Source organism: Crinia signifera, chromosome 2 (genome assembly GCF_055691185.1).
Source record: "Crinia signifera chromosome 2, ASM5569118v1, whole genome shotgun sequence".
Taxonomy (NCBI): domain Eukaryota; kingdom Metazoa; phylum Chordata; class Amphibia; order Anura; family Myobatrachidae; genus Crinia; species Crinia signifera.
The window spans coordinates 349,102,667-349,127,043 of NC_139218.1; the positions used below are offsets into that span (position 1 = coordinate 349,102,667).

At 43.9% G+C, this 24,377-nt stretch overlaps 2 protein-coding genes across 4 annotated transcripts in view; one reads left to right on the forward strand and one right to left on the reverse strand.

The window, feature by feature from the left end:
* Positions 1 to 2,421: 2,421 nt before the first annotated feature.
* On the forward strand, positions 2,422 to 24,350 carry THSD1 (thrombospondin type 1 domain containing 1). Of its 2 annotated transcripts, XM_083169722.1 has the most exons (6): positions 2,422 to 3,737; positions 5,571 to 5,640; positions 6,344 to 6,484; positions 9,726 to 10,688; positions 15,126 to 15,284; positions 21,818 to 24,350. In XM_083169722.1, exons 3-6 carry the CDS (start codon positions 6,427 to 6,429, stop codon positions 23,185 to 23,187), a joined length of 2,550 nt encoding a protein of 849 aa, XP_083025848.1. In that variant the 5' UTR covers positions 2,422 to 3,737; positions 5,571 to 5,640; positions 6,344 to 6,426; the 3' UTR covers positions 23,188 to 24,350. The 2 variants fall into 2 exon arrangements, with proteins under 2 accessions (XP_083025848.1, XP_083025847.1); XM_083169721.1 differs by lacking the exon at positions 5,571 to 5,640.
* The window catches only part of LOC146057906 (fibrinogen-like protein 1), a 31,021-nt gene continuing 28,438 nt past the window's right edge, over positions 21,795 to 24,377 (reverse strand). For both annotated transcript variants that reach the window (XM_083169724.1, XM_083169723.1), the window contains exon 8: positions 21,795 to 24,128. In XM_083169724.1, the coding sequence (XP_083025850.1) occupies positions 23,948 to 24,128 (181 nt within the window). In that variant the 3' untranslated portion in view covers positions 21,795 to 23,947. The remainder of the gene's footprint in view (positions 24,129 to 24,377) is intronic.

Sequence of the window (24,377 nt, forward strand, 5' to 3'; positions counted from 1 at the left end):
GGAACTGTGGGGCCGATTCAGGCCCGATCATTTGGGTCTGAATTCGTCCCCGATGTTCAGGGTTTGCGCATACGTAAACCCTGGGAGCGAACATCTTTGGCAAGTTCCACACTCATCGAGCCGTTTGCTATAGGAAGGGGGGGTCCGAAGACGGCAACAGGGGTAAGCTCAGCATTTTATGGGCGTTCTCCTGAGGACGCAGCTGTGGCAATGCCTGCTTGGGGTGGGCGGATAACAACCAGAACCCGCCTTGCGAATGGTGGTACACTGGCCCAACATTCGCTAGGCATGTATGTATGCACGGCATGGGAATGAACGTTTTACATAAACATCCATTCGCAGCCTGCGGTGGAACACCCACATCATTCAGTGGTCGCTGATCATCGAAGGATGTGGAATGTGCACGTATATATGTTTGCTCAGAGCAACCTTCGATCTGCGTGCACATTTTGAGTGAACAGGGCTGGCAGCTGACATCCGGTGATGTCAGCTGGCAGCCCCCCACACCCGCATCGTCTGCCCATTAGCAAGAGAACGCCCAAGAAATGCTGGTTGTTCCCATATGCTAATGGAAAGCCCCCCCGCCCTCCGCTCGCAAGGATGGGTGCGCGTACCCAGCGAACAGTTTGTTTGCCGTGGCCACAAGCACCCAGCATATGCACAGAAATGAGCATGGGCAAACATGAAACATCAGCCCCGTGTGAACGAAAGCGCCCGTGCGATAAAACCAGAAGAAGGTCCTCAATGCAGCATTTAATTCATGGAGTTGTACAGAAACCCCTTGGACCTTTTAGAATTTGTCTTCTTATTAAGCTGCTAGTGCTTAACCATTACAACATCAATACAACACTAATAAATATTTATTCTTAAGTACTGATCTGTTCTCATCAATATACATAAGCACCTATTAAGCCACTATTGCTTAATCGTTACAAAATCAATAAAACACTAGAACATATTGATTCTTAAGGACAGATTGACGTGTACTCTTGTCAAGAGTCTCCAACTAGTTGGAGTCTGGTTAAACCAGATATATATTCAATGGAAGATGAATCGCAGCATGTGTCTTAAAACTATCAAATCGTTATTTTTATTGAATGATGGATTATGGGCCTGATTCAGCATGGTTCACGAAAGTAAAATTAGGCAAAATCATGTGCATTGCAGGTGGGGCAGATGTAACTTGTGCAGAGAGTTAGATTTGGGTGAGTTATTTTGTTTCTGTGCAGGATAAATACTGTCTGCTTACTTTTTACACTGCAATTTAGATTTCAGTTTGAACACAACCCACCCAAGTCTAAAGGCCCCCATACACTAGGGCGACTTGTCCTGAGGACAAGTCGCCCCCGACTTCCCCCTGAGCTTCCCCGGCAGCTCCCCGGGGGAGCTTGATAAGTTTGGCACTCGATTTATCACATGTAAACCCGGGGAGGCAGGGGGGGGGGGCTGCAGAACAGGGCTGCTGGTGGGGGGCGCTGCTAAGGCAGCGTGCAGGGGACGCTGTGGGGGACAGTGACCGAGCCGGGCAGGGGGAGGCGGGAGCTGTCAGTGCTGGAAAAAAAGCCTGTACAATGAATGGGCAGCCTGTGATTGGCTGAGCGCTCTCTCAGCCAATTGCTGACTGGCTGAGAGAGCACTCAGCCAAGCACAGGCTGCCCATTCATTGTATGGAGTTTTTTTTCCCAGCGCTGTCAGCTTTTCCTGCCCGGCTCTGTTACTGCCAACTCTGTGTCCCCCGCAGCGTCCCCCTGTCTTACAAGCAGCACCCCCCGCATTGACGGCTCCCTGCGGAGGTAGTGCAGGCGGGGACCGCAGGCTTGCAGAGCAGAGACTGTCGGCGCGGCGGGAGAATAGAAAGAAATCTTATTCAAAAGACTGGGCTGCCGCTGATTGGCTGAGAGCTCAGCCAATCAGCGGCCGCCCGGTCTTTTGAATAGGATTTCTTCCTATTCTCCCGCCGCGCCGACGGTCTCTGCACTACCTCCGCCGGGAGCCGTAAATTCGGGGGGGGGGGGGGGGCGCTGCTAGTAAGACGGGGGCTGTATATAAAGATATATCGGATCTGAACATTGTGGGTGCTAAAAAAGCACCCATAATGGCTTAGATTCCGATATATCTTATGTTCTGTAGGTCCGACGCCGTGATCCGATGCGCGCGGGACCACGCATCAGATCAGATGTCAAACACATGCGATTTTGGGCCGAATTCACCCGATTTATCGGTCCAAAGGGCCGAAATCGGCCGAAAATCGCATAGTGTATGGGGGCCTTAACTCTCTCTGCACGCTACATCTGCCCCACCTGCAGTGCACATGGTTTTGTCCATTAGAGAAAGATTTTACTTTTGCAATCCATGCTGAATCAGGCCCTATATTGAGAATATGTGTAACAGAGGTGTTAAGTGATTCTATTGTGCTTTGGAATGATCAACATGTGGATTGTTTTCATTCACTTGGGTTGCGGTAAGGAGTCTCCCGGCCACTGGAGCACTTAGTTACAGGTCTGGCTACAACGAGGGGCCTAGGTATGGGTGTGCCTGCCACAGGTGTCCTAGATACGGGTATGCCTGCCACAGGTGTCCTAGATACGGGTATGCCTGCCACAGGTGGCCTAGTTACGGTTATGCCTGCCACAGGTGGCCTAGATACGGGTCTGCCTGCCACAGGTGGCCTAGGTACGGGTATGCCTGCCACAGGTGGCCTAGATACGCGTATGCCTGCCACAGGAGGCCTAGGTACGGGTCTGCCTGTCATTTGGACCTAGGTACGGATCTGTGCCATAGGGGAGATGAGGTAAAGATCTGTCTGCCACGTTCTACTTCCTTACCATGAAGTGACCATGCATGCTGTCAGAGCACATCGCCCTATCCCTGCGCAGTCACAATCCTACATCCTGCCAATGGAAACGCATTTTGCAATACATGTCACAGGTAGTAAGATCCCGCCGAGATCGCCTTGAATATGCAAACCATGATAAATGGTCTCCTCAAAGAAGCTGATTGGTCAGGTGTCTCTGGTGCAAGAAGAAGACATCTTTCCATCCGACCATCCTCTGGCCCAACTAAGATGGAGTACAGTTTATAAGAACAGTGGGTGTACTACACAAATTGAAATATCCAGCCAGTACCGGAACACTTTACTTGGTGACCACCAGAACTGTTACTGAATGTCCATCTCTTCAGAACTGTTGGCGCTCCCTAGGGATTCTATATGTTATTTTATATAATATGTGTGTGTGGAAGCCACTTTCTTCAATGCATGTAGGACTATTCATACCTAATGCAAACATTGATTTACAAAAGTTCCAAGCTGTTGTTTCCATGTGTTTCCTTCCTAAGTTTCCTGATGGGATTGCAGTGTTGCTGGGACTATACCCCAGCGCACAATGTATGGATCTGCTGAAATATCTGTCTCTGTTTCCCTTTTGCCTTAGTTTGTGAAAGAAGCCGAGAGGGGAGTTGTCCATCCTTTTCCCTCTCCACCCTTCCTTCAGGGAGGGGATTGTATTAGCTGCAGCGTGACTGGGGAGACTGGCAAACCAAATCTTTCTATCTACACAAGCAGAGCCGCAGTCAGTCTAGTGCCAGGGAGATGCCTATAGATCTGACGTGCACCTTGGACATTGCAGTAGTATGGCAGGTGACTATGAAGAGTAAAGGCTGCCTGCACCCTGCTGTACGAACAGACTGCAGAGAGCGTGCGATGCAGCAAGACCTTCTCATTGGCTGATCGTGTGGAGGTAAGATTCATTTCTTGCTCTTCATACAGGTTTGACGAGTAAAAACTTGCTCGTCCGTCACTGCTAGTAGTTGTACTTTGCAATACTGATTTCCAATCAGTAAAATCTCAAATCCAGTCAGAAGGTGATCTGTAGATTTTCTTCCCTTTAAGATAGCAAAAATAATAATTTACTAATAGTCTTTAATATCAAAATGTGCCCAATTGTTTTATCTGTGTTAAGTCTACTAGACCGTCAGTAGCGAACTGCTGGTTAGTTGTCCTGCTTCAATGAAAGTATTCCACCTAAATGTGATTTTATTGGCCGTACTGTTTTGGATTATTTAAATGTAAATCCATTTTTTGTACATACTAGAGGAACGTGTTCCTACACCGCTGATTTTTGGAATCACTTTTTTTTATTTTTGCAAAATCTGCAAGACTTTGTAATATATTACGCTTGCTATATTGCTGCACTTTTTCAGTTTTTTTTATTGTTTGTGGACTTTAACTGGTGCTTATAGTACCTTGACCGAAGTCATAGGGTTAATGGTCATACCTGTACATGTGACAAGAGTTCCAGATGGACAATATGTATTACTTCGACGCTTGTAAAAGGGTGCTTAAGGTTGATTGGTACAAATGGATCACATGACAGTGGTCATCACACACATGGTCAAAACCGGTATTTTACTTTTTCCCTATTTTCATCCACATGGACCGCAAACATGGTTTAACATCGAAAATTAAATTTTTATCAGACTTTTGACTATGTGAACATTTTGTACCTGTTAGAGTGTTTACCTTTTACATTTCGACCTATTGACCACCTGGGGTCGAACCAATGATCTACAATCTGTGACAACATGTAAATGTAAGATATAGCAGTAATTGCTTTGTGTATTCATTATTATTTTTTGTATTATTATTTTATAGTCACAAGTACAGCTACAGGGTACATGAAGTATGACAGTGAATTTGTGCATTCCCACAACAGAGCTGTTATATATTTGATGTGGCATGTGATTTTTAGGGTGTCTTCTGTGTATTGTCCTCTTCCCTGATTCCTTATAAACACAAGTCTGTCCCCAGGATACATACTTGTTATTAGTTGGTACGGTAGCAAAGTGGATGGCACTGTTGGCTTAGTTCTGGTGCCTACAGTTTGGTTTCATGTATGTAGGATGCTAGCCGTATGGAGTAGTAAATTCTCCTGGTATTTATATGGGTTTCCTCTGAGGAGAGAATTCTACCTTCATCTTTGAAAATAATCCAGATATTGTTGCAGCTTCTGGAATTTAATATTCTTTGAATGCATTAATATTAAGGAAGAATTATGCTACTGTTCATTTATTAAACAAATTAAATAAAACTGACACACTATGGAATGGTCTAAGCTCCCAGAAATCTACATTTACTGATTTACTTGATTTACTGTTACGGTATTATACTAAGGCCCCGTACACACCAGAACGATCCTGATTGTTAGTAGATTTGTTAGCAGATTGTGTGATGGTCGCACGATCTGTTGGAGCACACGATCTGCTAACAATCTGCTAACGATCTGCATCCAATCTGATCCCAATCCGATCTGAGTCTGTATCCAGTTGAATGGATCTTTTACAGATCCTATCTGCAGCAGGTAGGATCTGTAAAACGACCAAACGACAGTGGGGACGCGCATTGGATTGGAATCTGAATTGGATGTAAACATGCCCAATCTACATACAATCTGCATCCAATCGGTCGGAATTGGATCCAGATTGAAGGAATTGAGCCCTAATCGTTCTGGTGTGTACCCCCCCCTTAGATTAGACCCTGTTAATGAACAAAATATTTTGTGCTGTTTTTTTAGATTTTCCTTCCTGCCTGTGTTCTAGGTATGCGGTAGTACACTACCAGACTGCCACTTCCTTTGTTAAGAGGTCAGAATGATAAACAATTCTACATTTGATGACAGAAAAGAACTACAGTAACTTGTAAAAGATAGACTGTTAATAGTCACAGCTAGGCTGCAACTAGGTGGGGAGTTAGGGTTCCAAGGGGTGTATTTGATGCTCATATGTGTGTGTTTGGTGGGGGGGGGGGGGGCGCTATCCCTAATTCTGTTGGCCAGATGCACTAAGCTTCAAAAGTGATAAAATGGAGAGTGATAAACAGCCAGCCAATCAGCTCCTACCTGCCATGTCACAGGCTGTGTTTGAAAAATGTCAGTCAGGATTGGCTGGCTGTTTACCACTCTCCATTTTATCACTTTTGAAGCTTAGTGCATCTGGCCCCTAATCAGTACCTCAGGCAGTTTGAATATTCCATTTGTGCTCAATCAGGGATATCCATAAACCCTGAACTGTTTGGGTGCCTTGAAGTATGCATTTGGAAAGCGCTTATTTAGATACCAAGAACACACGGACACTAGAATGTAGATCACTCTCCCAAATTAAACTATAGATATGTGTCTCTTTACACAGAAGTTGTGCCGCAGCCATTTTTTTTTGTTTTGCAGTCTCTCATGTAAATCTCGAGATGCCTCCTAAAATGTTTCTACAGTGTGTGGAAAATCTGTCCTGCCTAGAAATGATGCATGACTGGAGGAATATCTTATTCATATTTACATTTGTATATGCCCAGGTAACCAGCCTGTGAGAGCGAAAGCCCTGCTGGGGGCAAGATGTTCGACTGATCCTGGGGTGACGCACACGGCTGTCAGCAGAATGAGCCGACCACTGAGCGGCTACACCTACGTATCGCTGCTTGTTCTCTGGGATTGTGGTAAGTGCTAAGCTGTTAAGGTAAATTGTTTCAAAAACATCCTATACTGTCTTACCAGTGGTTCCCAACCCTGGTCCTCAAGGACCCCCAACAGTGCATGTTTTCCCAGGTCTCCATACGGAATCACAAGTGAAATAATATGCTCCACCTGTGGATCTTCTTAAATGTGTCGGTGTGTAATGAGTGCACCTGTGCACCTGTGCACCTGCCGGGTGACTTGGAAGATGTAAACTGTGGGGGGGCACTTGAGGACCAGGGTTGGGAACCAATGCCTTACAGCAGGTGTTCCCAATCTCTCTTGAATCACGGCACCTTAAAGTATCAGAATATATAAATAATTTGAATTGGTCCCGGAGCACCCACCTGTGACACCCCTGCCAGTTTCCTGATGCGCCCCAGGGAGCCACTGCACACAGTTTGGGAACCACTGTCTTAGAGCATTTACACATACCGTACCTGTGTCATACCCACCGAGTTCTCTCTATGTATGACTTTGAAATGGTACTATAGAGTCTGTAATGTCATGCAGTCACACAATACTAACATAATTTGCAAGATTCCCTGCTGACAGATTAAGTCACACCTGACTCACCCATGCTACAACCATTTATCCTTAAAGCAATAACCCTTTAAACAAGGTAATGGCCCTTGTACCCTTGACTTACGCAATGGTAATCTGGCTGTTGGGAGATGGGCACTATAGAGCTGTAACAGACTCTGGGGCAGATTTATTAAGCTCGATGAAGTGATAAAGAGTCTGTTTTTTATCACCGGACAATCAGCTCCGGATCCGATACGTAATCCCGGCGGTCGGAATCCCGACACTGGAATCCCGACCGCCGAAATCCCGACATGGGGGGGACGTGGATCGCCCCCCCTTGCGGGCCCAGTGCCTCGCTACGCTCGGCACGCTATTTTATTCTCCCTCTATGGGTGTCGTGGACACCCACGGAGGGAGAAAGTTTCTTGATTTCGGCGGTCGGGATTCCAGGGTCGGGATTCTGAACGCCGGGATCCCGACCGCCGGCAAATTGACCGCATCCCTCAGCTCCTACCTGTCATTTTTCAAACCAAGCCTGTAACTTCACAGTTAGGAGCTGATTGGCCAGTGATAAAAAACAGACAGTTTATCACTTCACCGAGCTTAATAAATCTGCCCCCTAATTGAAGCCATAGAAAAGAGCAAAATGGATTGTTTACACAAATTATGAACTGTTTGTAAGGGTGCTGGCACAATTTTTTTTGACATTCTGAATGTCGATATGGACAGGAGGTGGACTCTCACAATATTGACATTGTGACACTTGTCAAGTGTTTGGATACCTGGCAGTGAGTATTTCTGAGCTGCGAAGGGGGCAACTTGCTGTGAACGACGTAGTAATGCCAGCAACCTCACCAATGTGTCTGTTGGTACAAATCTACACTTGCATTGGTTTCTTCTAGTCCAGGATGCTGCAGTATGTAGTAAGAGAGCTGACATTGGAACGTACGGATTACTGTATGATACACGTAATAAGGTATCGGTGTGCTCCCTGATTTTCCCACTTTATCATTTATCTATACCAGTGATGGCTAGCCTTGACACTCCAGCTGTTGTTGAACTACACATCCCAGCATGCCCTGAAACAATTTTACTATTTGGCAATGATAAAACTGATTAAAGGCATGCTGGGATGTGTAGTTCAACAACATCTGGAGTGTCAAGGTTAGCCGTCAAGGATCTATACCATCCTACCGTGTATATTTGCTATAGATATCAACTGTGCATTATGTATATTCCAGTGTATGTCACACTGTTTATTATGCAACCCAGTCTAGAATGATAGTATTTTATGCAGACAGCAGGAGGACTCCATGTGTAATGGTGCTGTAGGATAGTTCTTATTGCTTTATGGTGTGATGTGGACCAATACCACCACTGTCCGGCCTGTGATGTGCTATTATCAGATGTACAGCTTTCCAGTACCACCGCTGACCGGCCGGTGATGTGCTAGGGTCAGATATACAGCTTGCCAGTACCACCGCTGACCGGCCGGTGATGTGCTAGGGTCAGATATACAGCTTTCCAGTACCACCGCTGACCGGCCGGTGATGTGCTAGGGTCAGATATACAGCTTGCCAGTACCACCACTAACCGGCCGGTGATGTGCTAGGGTCAGATGTACAGCTTGCCAGTACCACCACTGACCGGCCGGTGATGTGCTAGGGTCAGATATACAGCTTGCCAGTACCACCACTAACCGGCCGGTGATGTGCTGGGGTCAGATGTACAGCTTACCAGTACCACCGCTGACCGGCCGGTGATGTGCTAGGGTCAGATGTACAGCTTACCAGTACCACCACTGTCCCACCTGTGATGTGCTTAGAGTCAAATGTATGTATTGCCAGCAAAACCACTGTCCTATTTATGATATGCTTGGTTCAGATAAACTTCTTGTCAGTACCACCACTGTCTGGCCAGTAATGATCTAGGGTCCTATGTACAGCTTGCCAGTATCACCACTCTTCCTCCTGTGATGTGCTAGGTTCAGATGTACAGCTTGCCAGTACAATCACTGTCCCACTTCTGATATGCTTGCATCAGATATACGTCTTGACAGTACCACAACTGTCTAGGCCAGTGGTTCCCAACCCTGGTCTTCAAGTACCCCCAACAGTGCACGTTTTGCAGGTCTCCACACAGAATCACAGGTGAGATAATTAGCTCCACCTGTGATGTTTTCAAATGTGCCTGAATAATGAGTGCACCTGCCGTGTGACCTGGAAAACGTGTACTGTTGGGGGTACTTGAGGACCAGGGTTGGGAACCACTGGTCTAGGCCCTAGATCAGGCATATCCAACGTTGGCTCTCCAGATGTTGTGAAACTACACATCCCAGCATGCTTTGCCACAGTTTTTTTTTGAGAATGCTAAAACTATTGCAAAGCATGCTGGGATGTGTAGTTTCAAAACATCTGGAGGGACAACGTTGGACATGCCTGCCCTAGATCGTCACCAGCCAGACGGTGGAGGTACTGTCAAGACGTATATCCGACCCTAGCACATCACAGATGGGACAGTGGTGATACTGGTAAGCTGTACATCTGAACCTAGCACACCACAGGCCGGACAATGGTGGTACTGGCAAGCTGTAGATCTGACCCTAGATCACCGGTGGCCAGCTTGCTAGTATCACCACTGTCCCATCTGTGATGTAGGGTTTTTTTCCAAACATAATATCTCTAATTTTTCCCCCCACAGTGTTTAGTGAGTCCAGCTATCTCCACCTGAGGAAATCTCATCATACAGCCTTAAGCAAAGCCCCTGTGTATGTGGATTATTACACCCTGGGCAATGCCAGTATATCAACAAATGTGTCTGTAATTCTACTGGACGTTAAAAGAAACCAAACTATTACAAGTAAAGAGCTTCCTGCAAACCAAGGGGACCTAGAATTTGAATGTTTCCACTTTCTCTCAGCTGGGGTCTACCAATTTCAAATGCAAATTGAGACTGTAAATGAGAGTGTGGTCCACATTAGAAGCAGCAAGTTAAACGTCACCTGGCCAATGTTCCACCTTGATCTGAACAGGACGTCAAAAGATATGCTGAGATCCTTCCAGGTTGGGGTCTTCACCACCGAGCAGCTGTGCTCTGGCTTTCCCGATCCGGAACCCAGGTTCTCACTGGAGGTGGAACACACTCACAGCTTTCAAGATGTGGAGGAACCAAGCACTGATAGATATATGCTGTATAAAACATACAAGGAAGTCTCCTTGTCCGCATCCCAGTGGGTAGAGTTTGAATGTGCATCTGTGCGACCTGAAGCCTTTATCACCGTGTTTCTGAAGCCCATGCTGTCTGAGTCAGTGATTGCTTGCACGGGACCTGTGGACCTTGTAAAGACCTTTAAATATAAGCTGGTTACAGTCACAGAGAAAAAGTGTGATGCCTCAATGGCCGTTCATATTACAGCCCCTCCATGTAATTACATTGAGGGGAAAATGATAGTCTACAAAGAGTCACCCAGAAGCCCAGGTGAAAGTGTCACAATGTTAGCAGAAAATATTATACAAAAAGGAGAGAAGAACTCTCGGTTTAATTGCAGCTTATTTGAGATTGGGAAGAACAAGTACTGTTTCGAGTTCTTATTGGCTTCGAGTGGCAGCACTAGTTATTCAGTTCCGAGAGCCAAGCAGTGTGTGGAGATCCGGAGAGAGATAGGTGTGTATATAAACTGCAAGGACACCAAAACACACTCCCTGTGGGCCAGATGCACTAAGCTTCAAAAGTGATTAGATAGATTAGATTAGATACAACTTTATTGTCATTATCCTAATTTAGGACAACAAAATTCAATTTAGCATCTATCCGTATACATCCATATCATAAAAACCAAAAGTCCATACAATTTACAATTTATACAATGAATACTAAAAACCCATTAACCCCCCACCCAAGCTACATTCCCTATATAATTTAACAATAGCCCTTGGGGAAAAAGCTATTCTTCATCCTAGACGTCCTATTCCGAAGGCACCTAAACCGCCTACCTGACGGTAGTAGTACAAATAATCCATTTGCTGGATGAGTTATGTCTTTTAAAATGTTGTGTGCTCTACGTAAGCAACGTTTACTCTGAATCTCCTCAGCAGATGGGAGTGTAGTGCTCATTATACGTTGGGCCGTTTTAATCACCCTCTGTATACGTTTATTTTCTGCAGTGGTACAATTTCCATACCAAACAGAAATGCAGCTGGTCAATATGCTCTCAACTGCACATCGGTAGAAATTTAACAATATACGATGTGACAGTTGATGTTTTTTCAACAATCTAAGGAAAAAAAGGCGTTGATGAGCCTTTTTCACCAAGCATTTAATATTAGTTGACCAGGTTAGGTCCTCAGAGATCTGAGTTCCTAAGAATTTGAAACTGGAAACACGTTCCACCCATGCTCCATTAATTTGTATTGGCATGATTGGGGTAGATTTTTTCTTGCGAAAATCCACCACAATCTCTTTAGTCTTGCTAGCATTGAGGAAGAGATTATTTACTCCGCACCAGTCCACCAGATGCTGAATCTCATTCCTATATGCTATTTCATTATTATTATTAATTAGCCCAATCAATGTCGTATCGTCTGCAAATTTAATGATGGTGTTAGAATTGTAGACCGACATGCAGTCAGATGTGAAGATAGACTAGAGAAACGGGCTAAATACACAGCCTTGCGGCACTCCAGTGTTCAGACTAATCGATTCAGAGCTCACTGTACCTATCCTAACTACTTGGGGCCTATCGCTTAGGAAATCCCCTATCCAGTTACATAATGGACCGTTAATCCCCAGATCCACCAGTTTTTAAACTAGTCTAGTTGGTAATACCGTATTAAACGCCGAACTGAAGTCGACAAACAACAGTCGGGCGTAGGTATTGTTGTTCTCCAGATGTGAAAGCACAGTATGAATTAACAGAGAAACTGCGTCATCAATACTTCTATTGCTGCGCTATGCAAACTGAAATGGATCTAAAGACGGGGGGAGACCAGCCTTTAGATGAACTAACACCAACCGCTCAAAGCACTTCATGACTATCGGTGTAAGAGCCACTGGACGGTAATCATTCAAACTCATCGGCCTGGAATTTTTTGGCACCGGGATGATAGCAGTACTTTTAAAGCAAGCAGGAACAGCTGACGCGGACAAGTACATATTAAAAATGTCTGTAAAGACCCCGTCAGCTGTTCAGCACAAGCTCTCAGCACTCGTCCCGGTATGCCATCAGGTCCCGCCGATTTGTTCGCATTGATTTGACCGAGACCAGCGAGAACCTCTGCTGATGTTAACACAAGAGATTGACCAGAAGGAGGCATTCTAGTTACCCTTTCACTATTGTCTCTATCGAACCGGGCGTAGAATTGGTTCAACTCATTTAGTGAGGAGACATCTAGATGAAGGGATGAACTAGCTTTGTCAGCTTTGTAATTACTAATACCCCGGATGCCCTGCCATAGACGGCGGGTATCAGCTTTTTCCAGGTTATCCTCCAGCTTTAATTTATAACAACGTTTAGCCTGGATGATGCCTTTCTTCAAGTTTGCTCTAGCTATGCCATAAGCTTCAGCATCCTCTCTCCTAAAGGCAACATTCCGTGCCCGTAACAGAAGCCAAACCTCCCTATTCATTAACGGCTTGTCGTTCGGGTATACCGTGATCTTTTTCCAGGTAGTAACACTATCAGTGGTAACGCTAATATAATCAAGCACAGAGGAAGCATACAGGTTTAAATTAGTAATTACATCAGACCCCCAAGATTCGTGTGGTCTAAATGAACCCCAGTTAGTAAGTCCAAACTTCTCCTGCAATAATGCATCAGCTCCCGCAGGCCAAACTTTGATGTTCTTAACGGTAGGTTCCGTCTTTTGCCGTAATGTAATATACTTCGGGGAGAGAAATAAAGAAACATGGTCCGATTGCCCCAAATGGGGGAGGGCGGCCACTTTATATGCATCACGGATATTAGTGTATACATGATCCAGGGTTCTGTCACCTCTTGTTTTACAAGAGACATGCTGATAATACTTTGGCAGAACAGATTTTAAATTTGTATGATTAAAATCACCAGCAGCTATGAACGCCGCCTCTGGATTGGCAGACATATGTTTATTGATGGATTTATACAAACCCTCCATAGCCACATTTGCTGTAGAATCTGGGGGAATGTACACTGCTGTAATAAAAATAGAGGTAAACTCCCGGGGCAGATAAAATGGAGAGTGATAAACAGCCAGCCAATCAGCTCCTGTCTGACATTTTTCAAACACAGTCTGTGACATGGCAGGTAGGAGCTGATTGGCTGGCTATTTATCACTCTCCATTTTATCACTTTTGAAGCTTAGTGCATCTGACCTTGACTCTTTTCATAGGGCCTCATTCAGTCCTGCTCGCTAGGCTACTTATACTCGCTGCCTAGCGAGCAGGTAAACGCTGAATGCCCGCAGTGCCCCCGCCACCCAAATCCACTCACTAGCATGCGAGGGGATGCATTCGCATACACATCTGCTCTCATGCGGAAATCATTCAATGGTTTTCCCTTTGCTAATTAAAGTCAGTCTAGACTGACTTTTTTAAAATTCTGGCCAGAAAGGGGTGAATTTGGGGCGGGCGCTGACATGTGAAGTCAGCCGTCTGCCCCAACCAGGCATCGACGCACCTGCATTCGCAGGAGAACACCCAGCATTTCTATCGGCGTGCCCACTGTTTTTGTGAGAAGGACCATGAAATGCTGGGCGATGCCCTGCATCTGCCTCCTGCCCGCCTTCCCTGAGGCGGACGCCCGGCGAGTGTGAAACTCGCCAAAGGCTTTCGCTCCGGGGGATTGCACATGTGCAAATTTGGACCTGACCAAACAGTTCTGAATAGCCCCCATTGCTTTACCACAGCTGTCTCTGTAACAGTTCACAACCTCCTCTCCTACACTGATGAGCTGTAATAAGGGCATGACAGAAACAAAGGGCCTTATTCTAGTTCATTCTTTCTGACCAAATCATTCTTAGATGGACAAAACCATGTGCACTGCAGGTGGGGCAGATGTAACTTGTGCAGAGAGAATTAGATTTGGGTGGGGTTTTACTTCAAAGTGAGATCTATATTTCAGTGTAAAAATAAAGCAGTCAGTATTTACCCTGCACAGAAACAAAATGACTCACCCAAATCTAATTCTCTCTGCACATTTTACATCTGCCCCCCTGCGGTGCACATGGTTTTGTCCATCTAAGAAGGATTTTGACAGAAAGAATGAACTAGAATAAGGCCCAAACAGAGTAAGGCCACATTCTGAACTGAATTTCCCAGAAGTCTATTCTCCTGAATAAGTCTCGCTTATTCCATATTGATTGATTTATTATTTATTATTGCATTAATTGCACAAAATGGTAAATCACCCTACACAGAAGTAGATGAGACAGAAGCGATCCATATTCATCAAAGCCATATTTGTACCCAGGCATTAAAACACTCCATTTACATTTAAAGGAAAGTAAAAATGACATCCCCTCATCTACTACACTTTGGGCCAAATGTAGTAGATGGGTGAGCGTTTCAGAAAGTGTGAGATTTTGGGAGAGTTTTCCCATGTTTTTTAAAGCAGCAATCAATTACATGGCAAAATCAACCTGGTTTTGCCATGTAATTGATTGCTGCTTTAAAAAAAGGGGAAAACTCTCCCAAAATCTCTCACTTTCTGAAACTCTCACCCTATTACATTTGGCCCTTTATTTTATGGTACTTATGTAGTATCTGGGCTGCCGATTTTGTGATTGTATGCCTTACCCTACGCTCGCCACAGGTTTATATCCAACTCCATGCCCACTTGGATAGTGGGGAAAGGAAAAGGACTCCATTTTCCCATTGAATTCTATGTTAAAATGGACTCAGACCATTTTAACATTGAATCCTATGGAAAAATCATGACCATCGCATTCGATTTGGTCGCATGCGATGCGATCCGATTTCTAAATCGGACGCCCAGATACTACATAAGTACCTATTTTATTCTCTAAATGGAACCATAATTAAAAAAAAAACCTGAAGGATGTAAATTGTAACTGCAGTGACTTTTATGTGAACTGTTATGAAAACGGTGTAAATTATTTTTGTTAGAGATGTGGAGCCTGTGGCAGCCATGGAGTCCTTGCAGTGCCACGTGTGGTGATGGCCATAGAGAACGATACAGAACATGCCTATCTGCATCACCTGTAAGCCCTCTCTGCAGTGACAGTAGTAAGGAGACATCATCCTGCTCCCTGGAGGACTGCTCAAGTAGGTCATCTCCATTCTGCTCATTGTATATTTCTGAGACCAGTATATGGTTCATATAACAAAGGCATATGAGTGATGGGTTTTCAGGTTTCAAGGTAGTAGGAGACACAATATTGCTTGGCATGCTAGAAGATTACCCGGGCTCCTCCTCCAGAGTATAGCTGTAGCCATCTTCCAGGTGATATCTTCGGGAAGATGGGGCCGCATACTGGAGGCAAAGACTCTGGCACTGTCCCAGAGTCTTTGTTCTCTAGTGGCCAACATCATCTTAGATCACTGGGAAAATGGCATTGAACAGTAAGGATGGAACCACTTCATGATACAAGTAAGGTAGGAAGTTGGTTTAAAGCTATCCATGGCCGATCACAGGTCCTAGACCCATAGGTTAAGAACCAAACATAGATGTTTTATGTATTTAAATAATAAAAATTAGATTTTTTTATCTTATTGGTCTTCCATTTGGCAGTTTAGAGCTGCTTGCTTTCCGTTGTTGTTTGATGCTGGGAGGTGTTATGTAAAAATTACTCATGTAAGCTGGTGGATGGGTGAAGATCACATTTAAAAAAACAACAACAAAAAAACAAATCCTACCAGATAATGGATTGTTCTGTTTGATTTGGGAAATCCAGCAAATGCAGATAAAGTGCAGTGGGGTGAGGCAGTTGAGGCACAGTCTTTCCTGTCATACTAATGTATACACTGGAGTTTGGAGTTTATAAAGTATGTCAAAAATGCAAAGAATATATATTTAAAAAAAATCTTATTTTTAATATTCTAATAATTTTTATAGTCAAAACTGTGGAGTAACAAGTCTATGGCAGGTGAGGCAGTGCCTCACCTGGCTACCTTTTCTGCAAATCTCTTATCAAAACGCAGCGAATCTCCAACAGTATATACTGCTGTATATGTGTATAATGCCGTCATGTACCCCATGGCTCATATATCGTGTGCAAATCTGGCTCTGGTACTTGCCAGGGACTCCTCAGCCATTTACCTCACCGCACGTCCCTGATAAAGTGGGGATGTTTAATAATGGGGAGATGTTAAAGATCACCAATATCTAAAGGGATGTGATCATTAGGTGAACAGTGTCTAGGTTGATCACTATTGGTCGACACCTGAAAAGTTTGACATGCATTTGGTTGACACAAGCACTAAGGTTGACATGCATGATTCATTAATTAAAAAAACAACAACCCAGAGCCATGCGAGGGGACATGTTACACCTATACGTTGTCCACGTTAACCGACACATGCACAAAAAATGTTAGAAACTCATGTCAACCTTTTGCTTGTGTCCACCTTTTAACAAAGTGGACCTAATGCATGTCAACTTATTTGATATGTTGACCGTTTGACTGTCGACCTAGACACTGTTGACCTAACAACCCATACCCTATATCAAATTGAAAAGAAATAATGAATGTACAATTCACTGAACAGTATTAGCTAAGGCAGTTGCTGGATGAAAAGTGGCTAAAGCAGTAGCCCTCAACCGCGGTCCTCAAGGCACACCAACAGTCCAGGTTTATGGTTATCCCTGGATATGCACAGATGGTACAATCAAGCTGACTGAGGTACAAATTAAGTCACCTATGATAGCCATAAACCTGGACTGTTGGTGTGCCTTGGGGACCACTTTTGAGAACCACTGGGCTAAAGGACCTCTGCCGACCAGTCACATAACAAATGGACACAAGGGGGAGAGAAAGGTTGTTGGCTTAGCACTGTCACTATCCAGGTCACCATCTATTGCCTTTATTAACCAGCCAAAGCGTGGCGAGGGTACATTTGGGCTGCCATGTTGGAACCCTGCTCCTCCCCGTGTGTTGTCGGGGGTCCTTTAGCCCATTAGGATTTACACTTAACCTATTAGCTAATTAAACTGGAAGTTTATCACCTACAGTAATTCACCCAGTGCCTGTCCGCCCAGCTGTCAGCCACTCTGTGTTTGTGGCGGATGGAGTCAGAATCCCGGGGGTCGGAATCCTGCCGGTCTAAATACCGACGCCGGAATCCTGACCGCCGCAATGCCGGCAATTTCTCCCTCGGGGGCAATCCACGGCCCCCCCTTGCTGGTATTTCAGCGGTCGGGATTCTGACGTCGGTATTTCGACCGCCGGGATTTCGTACTGAATCCGTTTGTGATGCTGGAGAAGCTTCTCATCACACATAGGACTTTGCTGCCGGAGTTACGCAGAGCATGGTGGGATTATTTCCTTAAGCGTAAAGAACCCGGATACTTCACGCATGTTCTTTCATCTTTTAAAATATTAATGTAAAATAGTGGCTTCATTTGTTGTAAAAAAAATATATATATATTTGAATGGTTTGTACCAATTACAGATAATCCCATTCATTATAAAAAAGTGTTCCTCTATAGAGTGAGATTATGTGTAGCATTCAGATAATTAGCAGCCAGCATAAAGCGTCAGTGTTATGTAAGAACATTCTTTACATTACACACTACAGTGCGTCTTACCAAATTGTCAGCTTGTCTCTTATCATATTCACAGCCTGTTAATCGAGCCCCTAGGCTCATACCATTCTGTTCCCCTGATCCCCAGCTATAAGCTCTTCTCCAGCAGGTGGCGCTATGTTGTTGTAAATATTGTACTGAGAACAGCACTACTGTACTGCCACCTTTACTAACTAAATGTCTCACTTTAACTATAGATTTATTATATAAAAGCTAATCCACGGTCCTTACTTTACCCTTCTGCGCCACAGGATTATTTATTTATTTATTAACAGTTTCTTATATAGCGCACACATATTCCGCAGCGCTTTACAGAGAATATTTGAACATTCACATCAGTCCCTGCCCCAGTGGAGCTTACAATCTATATTCCCTACCACATGTACACGCACACACAGTCATTCTAGGGTTAATTTTGTTAGGAGCCAAATAACTACCAGTATATTTTTGGATTGTGGGAGGAAACCGGAGCACCCGGAGAAAACACACGCAAGCACAGGGAGAACATACAAACTCCGCACAGTTAGAGCCATCGAACCCATGACCTCAGTGCTGTGAGGCAGTAATGCTAACCATTGCACCGTCCGTGCTGCCCATAGTACGGATGGTGTAGATAGACAGTAGATTTCTGTCCTTCCTGAGTTATCCTTAGGACACCTGCATTACGGTTTGTCGGGTGTATCACCCAAGTCAATTCTCCCCACCTGCCAATGTCCATAGAGTGGCCAGCATGGACCATTGGAAGCAATCCCCCACTGCATGAATTGACCAGGGGGGCAGGATATGGGAAAAAGTACCTGGGCCTCTAAAGGATGCCATTTTTGCAGTGGTGTGCGCACCAATAAGAACCACAAGGGAATGCAGCTAGGCCCAGTCCTCTAGCCCCCACAATGACCATGGTTTTTCTACTCTCCATCCAGATTGTACTATGCAGCCAAGCATTTCAGTATTGTGCCCCTGCCTGTGAGTAGGGTGGCCAATCCTGGGATCGGTGGGAAAAATTTCCCAGGAAAAGTTTCCTTTTCAGTGTTGCACATTTTTGCATTTTGCATGGAATATAAAACTAAATAGGAGTTATCTACAAATAATCATAACGCTTATTAATAGAGGTGGTAGAGAAGTGACAGCAATTAAACTAGATCAACCTACTCAAATAGCTACACCTCTACCAGGGAAGGTTTGTCCTGCCCCAGCAAAACCCACCACAGATCACAGGAGCCAACCCCCCCCCCCCCCCCCACCTCTGCTCCAGCGTTAGTACGCCGGAGCTTCCCTGCTGCCGGTGCTTCCCTGCCGCATGTCAGTCATCACTGACCACACAGGCGGCAGGCTCGGGGATGTTTCGCGGTGGCTCGGGAGGACTCGGGTGCCTGAACTCTCCTGAGTCCCCCCTGAGCCACCCCAAACATCCATGAGCCTGTGTCACTGCAGGAAACTGCATGGCGGCTGGGGAAGAGAGGGTCAGGGGAGCTCCAGCGTACGATCGCCGGAGCAAAGGTAATGGGGGGGGGGGGGCGGGCTTTAGAGGTGGTGCGCCAGTGGTGCACACCTGGACACCACTGGCGCGCACCTATTACACATTAGTGGTATGCCTGGAGTTTTTCCGGGACAGCCCGCTGCGGGAGCACAGCTGAGCCTGGAAAATTTCCGGGCATACCACCCAAGGGGTTAATTCATGTTCCTAAAGTCCCAATATTTGTCTCTTAGCTTCTTCTCCTCAAGACCTGAGACCATAGGGCATAATTCAGACCTGATCGCACAGCCACCATTTCGCAAAGCAGCGATCAGTTTAGCCTCTGCTACAGTACAATCCCACATTGAAAATGAATGCGCTCGCTGTACAGCTGCACATCCATTCATGCATCTAATCATTTTACACTTGACACTAGTCATCGCAGTAGCCGCGTAGCCCAGGACTTACTCGGACACTGCAATGAATATAGGCACATTCGGGCTGCTACGTCACACACCCTCCCCTAACAGGCTTTGGCACACCTGCATTTTCCCTTAAACTCCCAGCATATTTTTTGGCAGGCTCAGCTGTTTCTTGGCACTCCCATGAAACGGTACAAGAATAGAATAGATCAACAATCAAGTAGATCAAAATTGGAAAGATAAATAAAAATGCAAATAAATAAAACCAATTTAAATTATAAAAAATATATATATATATATATATATATATATATATATATATATATATATAGAAAATGTGAGACCAATATAATGTTTACACTCCATAATTGGAGGCTCGTTAGGAGCGCACCCGATGGTGAGAGGGGGACTTTCCCTATCTTAACCCACAGAGATAAGACAAAACAAAAAAGTGGTGTGCCAATCGCACAGGACAAGGAATTTGAGACGAACAGGACCCTCTATTTGAATATGACAAATACTATTTGTCTATATTTTATGAAGGTGTGCGACCACTGGACAAAGAGTAGGTACAGAGAAAAGGAGAGAAAAGTATGTCCTTGATGTGGTGCACCTAATTGTTTAAAATTTAACTTTTATTAAGTAATTGTTAAAATGACTGCAAAATATAAAAAAACACATTTAACGCAAAGTGATAAGAGGACGCAACAAAGACAATTGAGTGTTTAAAAGAAGGTGGCGAGCAGGTGGCGCATTGTAATAAACTTTTTTAATTTGTATAGCCACAATGACTATTTTTTATTTATTGTGAAATTGCTTTAACTGTGGTGTATGAATTGTTGTGTTCAAACATACTCCCCTTAGTGATGGCTAAATAGCCTGCGAGTTATTTGCAACTTGTAAGAACATTAGGTATCCTATTTTACTGCAGAGGGAAAAATTGCAACAATTTGCTGCAAGTGCTGGATTTAAAGGGTATCAGTTTTAGGTGGGTGTATTAAGTTGTTACCAGTGTACCACTGATGTTTAAATGCAACTGAAGGCTAATTTCTCAATGTGTATATATTACCCCACACTAGGGAAAATATGAATTAGACAGATAAAGCTGCTAAATATAATCGCGGACTTATATGAGTGTTATTTACAGATCCCTCTGGGTTCCACTTCACCCACTGATATTATGGCGCGTGTACTACAGCTGAGGTAACGGCTTTAGGTATAAATATATTGTTAGTCATACACCCGGCAGGCTTACGTCCAGAATTAACCATGTGTGTTTTATATCTTTATGTGAGTCAAAATTTCAAGGGGCAGCCCAAATAGTTGTCAGCTCCCAGGGAAATGAGTAAGTAGTTTAGCACAGTCAGACTGACAATCTGACTGTGCTTTCTCTTCTTTAATAAGAGACAATCCAGCAATACTTATCAAGGTCTGAACTGCCCTCATCTTACTGGGTTTGGCAGGTTTTTTTATGTAAATTTTTACTTCTTAAAAATAAATTGTGTATGATATCCAATCTACTATGTATATATTATATATAGTGATATAGATGTCCCCCAAGATTTTATTCTTGGTCCTCTTCTTCTCTATCTCTATATGTCCTCTCTGGGTGAGCTCATTTGCTCACTCGACTTCCACTATCACATCTATGCTGATAACACTGAAATCTACCGCTCCTTCCCTGATCTCTCTCCCTCTATCCTTACTCGTATCTTCAACTGTCTCTCTGCTGTCTACTCTTAGATGACCCAGCGCTTTTTTAGACTTAAAATATCAAAGACTAAGCTGACCTCTGCCCACCCACCTGCATAACACCTGACTATCTCTCATCCTAACCTTCTGTTTATGCTCACTTCTTCCCCTTCTGTGTCACCCCTGTCTGTCTAAGGGCCCTGCTCCTGAGAATGTAAGCTCTCAGGAGCAGGGACCTCTCTCCTCATGTGCCTTTCTTAAAATATATAAACCTCTGCCACCCTGATGATTGCTTCAGTGTCCTGTCCCCTGATGCACCTGTCTATATTTACCATGTACTTGTCGTAAATTGTCTTGTACTGTAGTTCATTATCTGTTTTTGCTCATTTGTGTATTGTTAGGCGCTGCGGAACCTTTGTGGCACCATATAAATAAATGATAATAATAATTCTATTTCAATTTACTCTTTTTATATTTTTTGTTCTAGCTGTAAAGCCTTCAAGCAAATCTGCCACGAATACTAAGGATGATTCTAAAACAAGCAATACAGTTACGATCACTGGAATTTCGCTGTGCCTCGTCATCATCTTCATTACTATTGTAGTCACCGTCTGGAGGAAATTCACCAAAACCGGCAAGTGCAGCCCAACAGCCAGACACAGCTCAGCTCATTCAGCCAACTGTCGTAAGAACTCAGATGAGGAAAAAATCTTTCAAATGAGGGAAAGCTTCTCCGATGTAGGGGATGGTCATCAGGAAAGCTTGGAAGAGGTTGTCCATATACCTTTAAAATACAGGCAGAGTGAACATGTTACTGAAGAGCAAGACGTCACAGAAAACGACTGCTCACAGGCCAACAATCAAAAGATGATACCACCGATTTTCAGTTATCGGCTTGCCCAACAACAGCTAAAAGAGATGAAACAAAAGGGCCTCACTGAGGCCACAAAGGTCTATCACGTCTCCCAGAACCCTATGACAGACACTGCACTTGATGTCTCCCCATCTCCACCCCAGGTATCAGAAAACTCAGAGGAAGCTTCAACAAACAAGTTTCGGATACAGTCTCCATTTCTAGAGCCAAAGAATAGCCAAAACCGAAATATAGGTGAAAGGCCAAACTCAAAATGTGTCTGTCCACCAATGCAAGGATTTAGTCCAAGTCAAACATTGCCTAAAGTATCCCATCTTAAGAATACAGACGTCAAAGCAAGATATGATAAAAACTATCACAAAAGCAACAACTTCCGGAGAACATCTAGTTTTCATGAAACAAAGCACACTAGACCCTACAGAGAAAGAAGTCTGACATCTCCCTCTCCTAGACACACAACGGTATACAACCCAAGGACCAAAATGTGGGAGTATGCCACAGTAGATAGGTTGAAGCATAAACCAATTCGGCTAGAAAGAAGCCCTGAACATCTCAGTAGAGGGGTCTCTTTCCCACTCAGTGCAACTAGACATCCATCAAAAAATCTATATCTTCAACCAGAGGAGAGTAAACCTGATTTAATCTGTAGCCGATATATTGCGGGTAAGTCAGCAAAACCAGAGAGACTTGAGCAGATCAGAGTACGCAAAGGTCCTTCCCCAGATGACAGAACTTGGAACAAGGTCCAAGATGGCTCACCTTTACCAAAAGATAACTACAAGAGGAGCAGCCCTCACAGTCCTGCTCATTACCGAAGAGAAAAATGCCAGAGTTTTCCCTGGGCCAATGAATATTCTTTTTATGATAATACCACATTTGGACTCACTGAAGCTGAGCAGCAGATGATTGACTTACCCGGATATTTTGCTTCTAATGAAGAAGATGAAACAAGTACTCTAAGCATAGAAAGATTAGTCATCTAAACAATCAAGCATGACTGTGATTTAGGTATTTTTAAATAATTTATATGTTGATCGCAGTGCTTGTGACGGACTAAGAACAGTAGTTGTTGTACAATATATTTCAGCTTTGTGCACTGCTTGTGTCTGGAAATAACCAGTCATGCTTACATTCACCCCAGGAAATGCCCCCAATGACTAATCTCTGGCCCTTTTTTGGCATCACAAGTAAGAATTCTCCAGGGTAAATTCTAATCCAGAATACTCACTACTTCGGCCATTTTGGCAATGTTCTACTCAAATACAGTTCTTTCTTCACGAAACCTAAATCAAAAGTTTTGAAAATTGTCCAAAAAATACAAATATGTAAGTGTTTTCTGAAAGGTGTTTTAATTCCAAAAAATGTTAGCAGTTACTGTAGGAGTTAATTGGCTAGTACTTTCTTTTTTTTTTTTTTATCACTCTCCAAAGCTAGATACACCCCCCATATCTCATGCGTAACAGCAGGTAACAAAATATGAATAACAAACAATATATGAAAAATGTGGTGAGAGATTATAACGTTTCTTAAGTTGTTAAATTTCTATTAAGGTCATTAAAAAAAGCAAGTTGTTTTGTCAGTGTCTCTGGTAACTTAACATGGACGATGTTGCTGTAGAGTCCTTTATTTGATGTTCCAGGGGCATATAAAATATACTAACAGGTGATTTGAACATGCCTGCTTTGATCCTTTCAGTTGAATGAATGAACTCAATTGTGTTGCTGTGATAACAGTCCCAAGCCATTACCCATTCACGCCATCCCCGCTGCCAGCAGTGAGGAACGATGGGTGTCTGATCTTCATGGTGGTAAATTTTAGAGAGTACCATAACCCATGCCAAGTGGACCATATAACACCGTTGTCATATTCACCTGTGTAGTTGCCATTTTTATAATAAACCCCATTTAAGTTGCCGGTATGACACCTGCAATATAAATAAAATTGTAATTGTGACAGTTTTACTTGCATACTATACGGTTAGCTGTATCTTTACTATTAAGAGATCACAATGGTAATAAAAGCAGAGAACCATGAAATAATACAAATATATTGTGCACATTTTTAAACTTCAAAAAAATATATTTACTTTTATTGAGAGATAAATGGCTTCCTCTTCCCTCTCTGTAATTCGCCAGTATAAACAGTATATAAGTATATAAGCATTAGTAGTAAT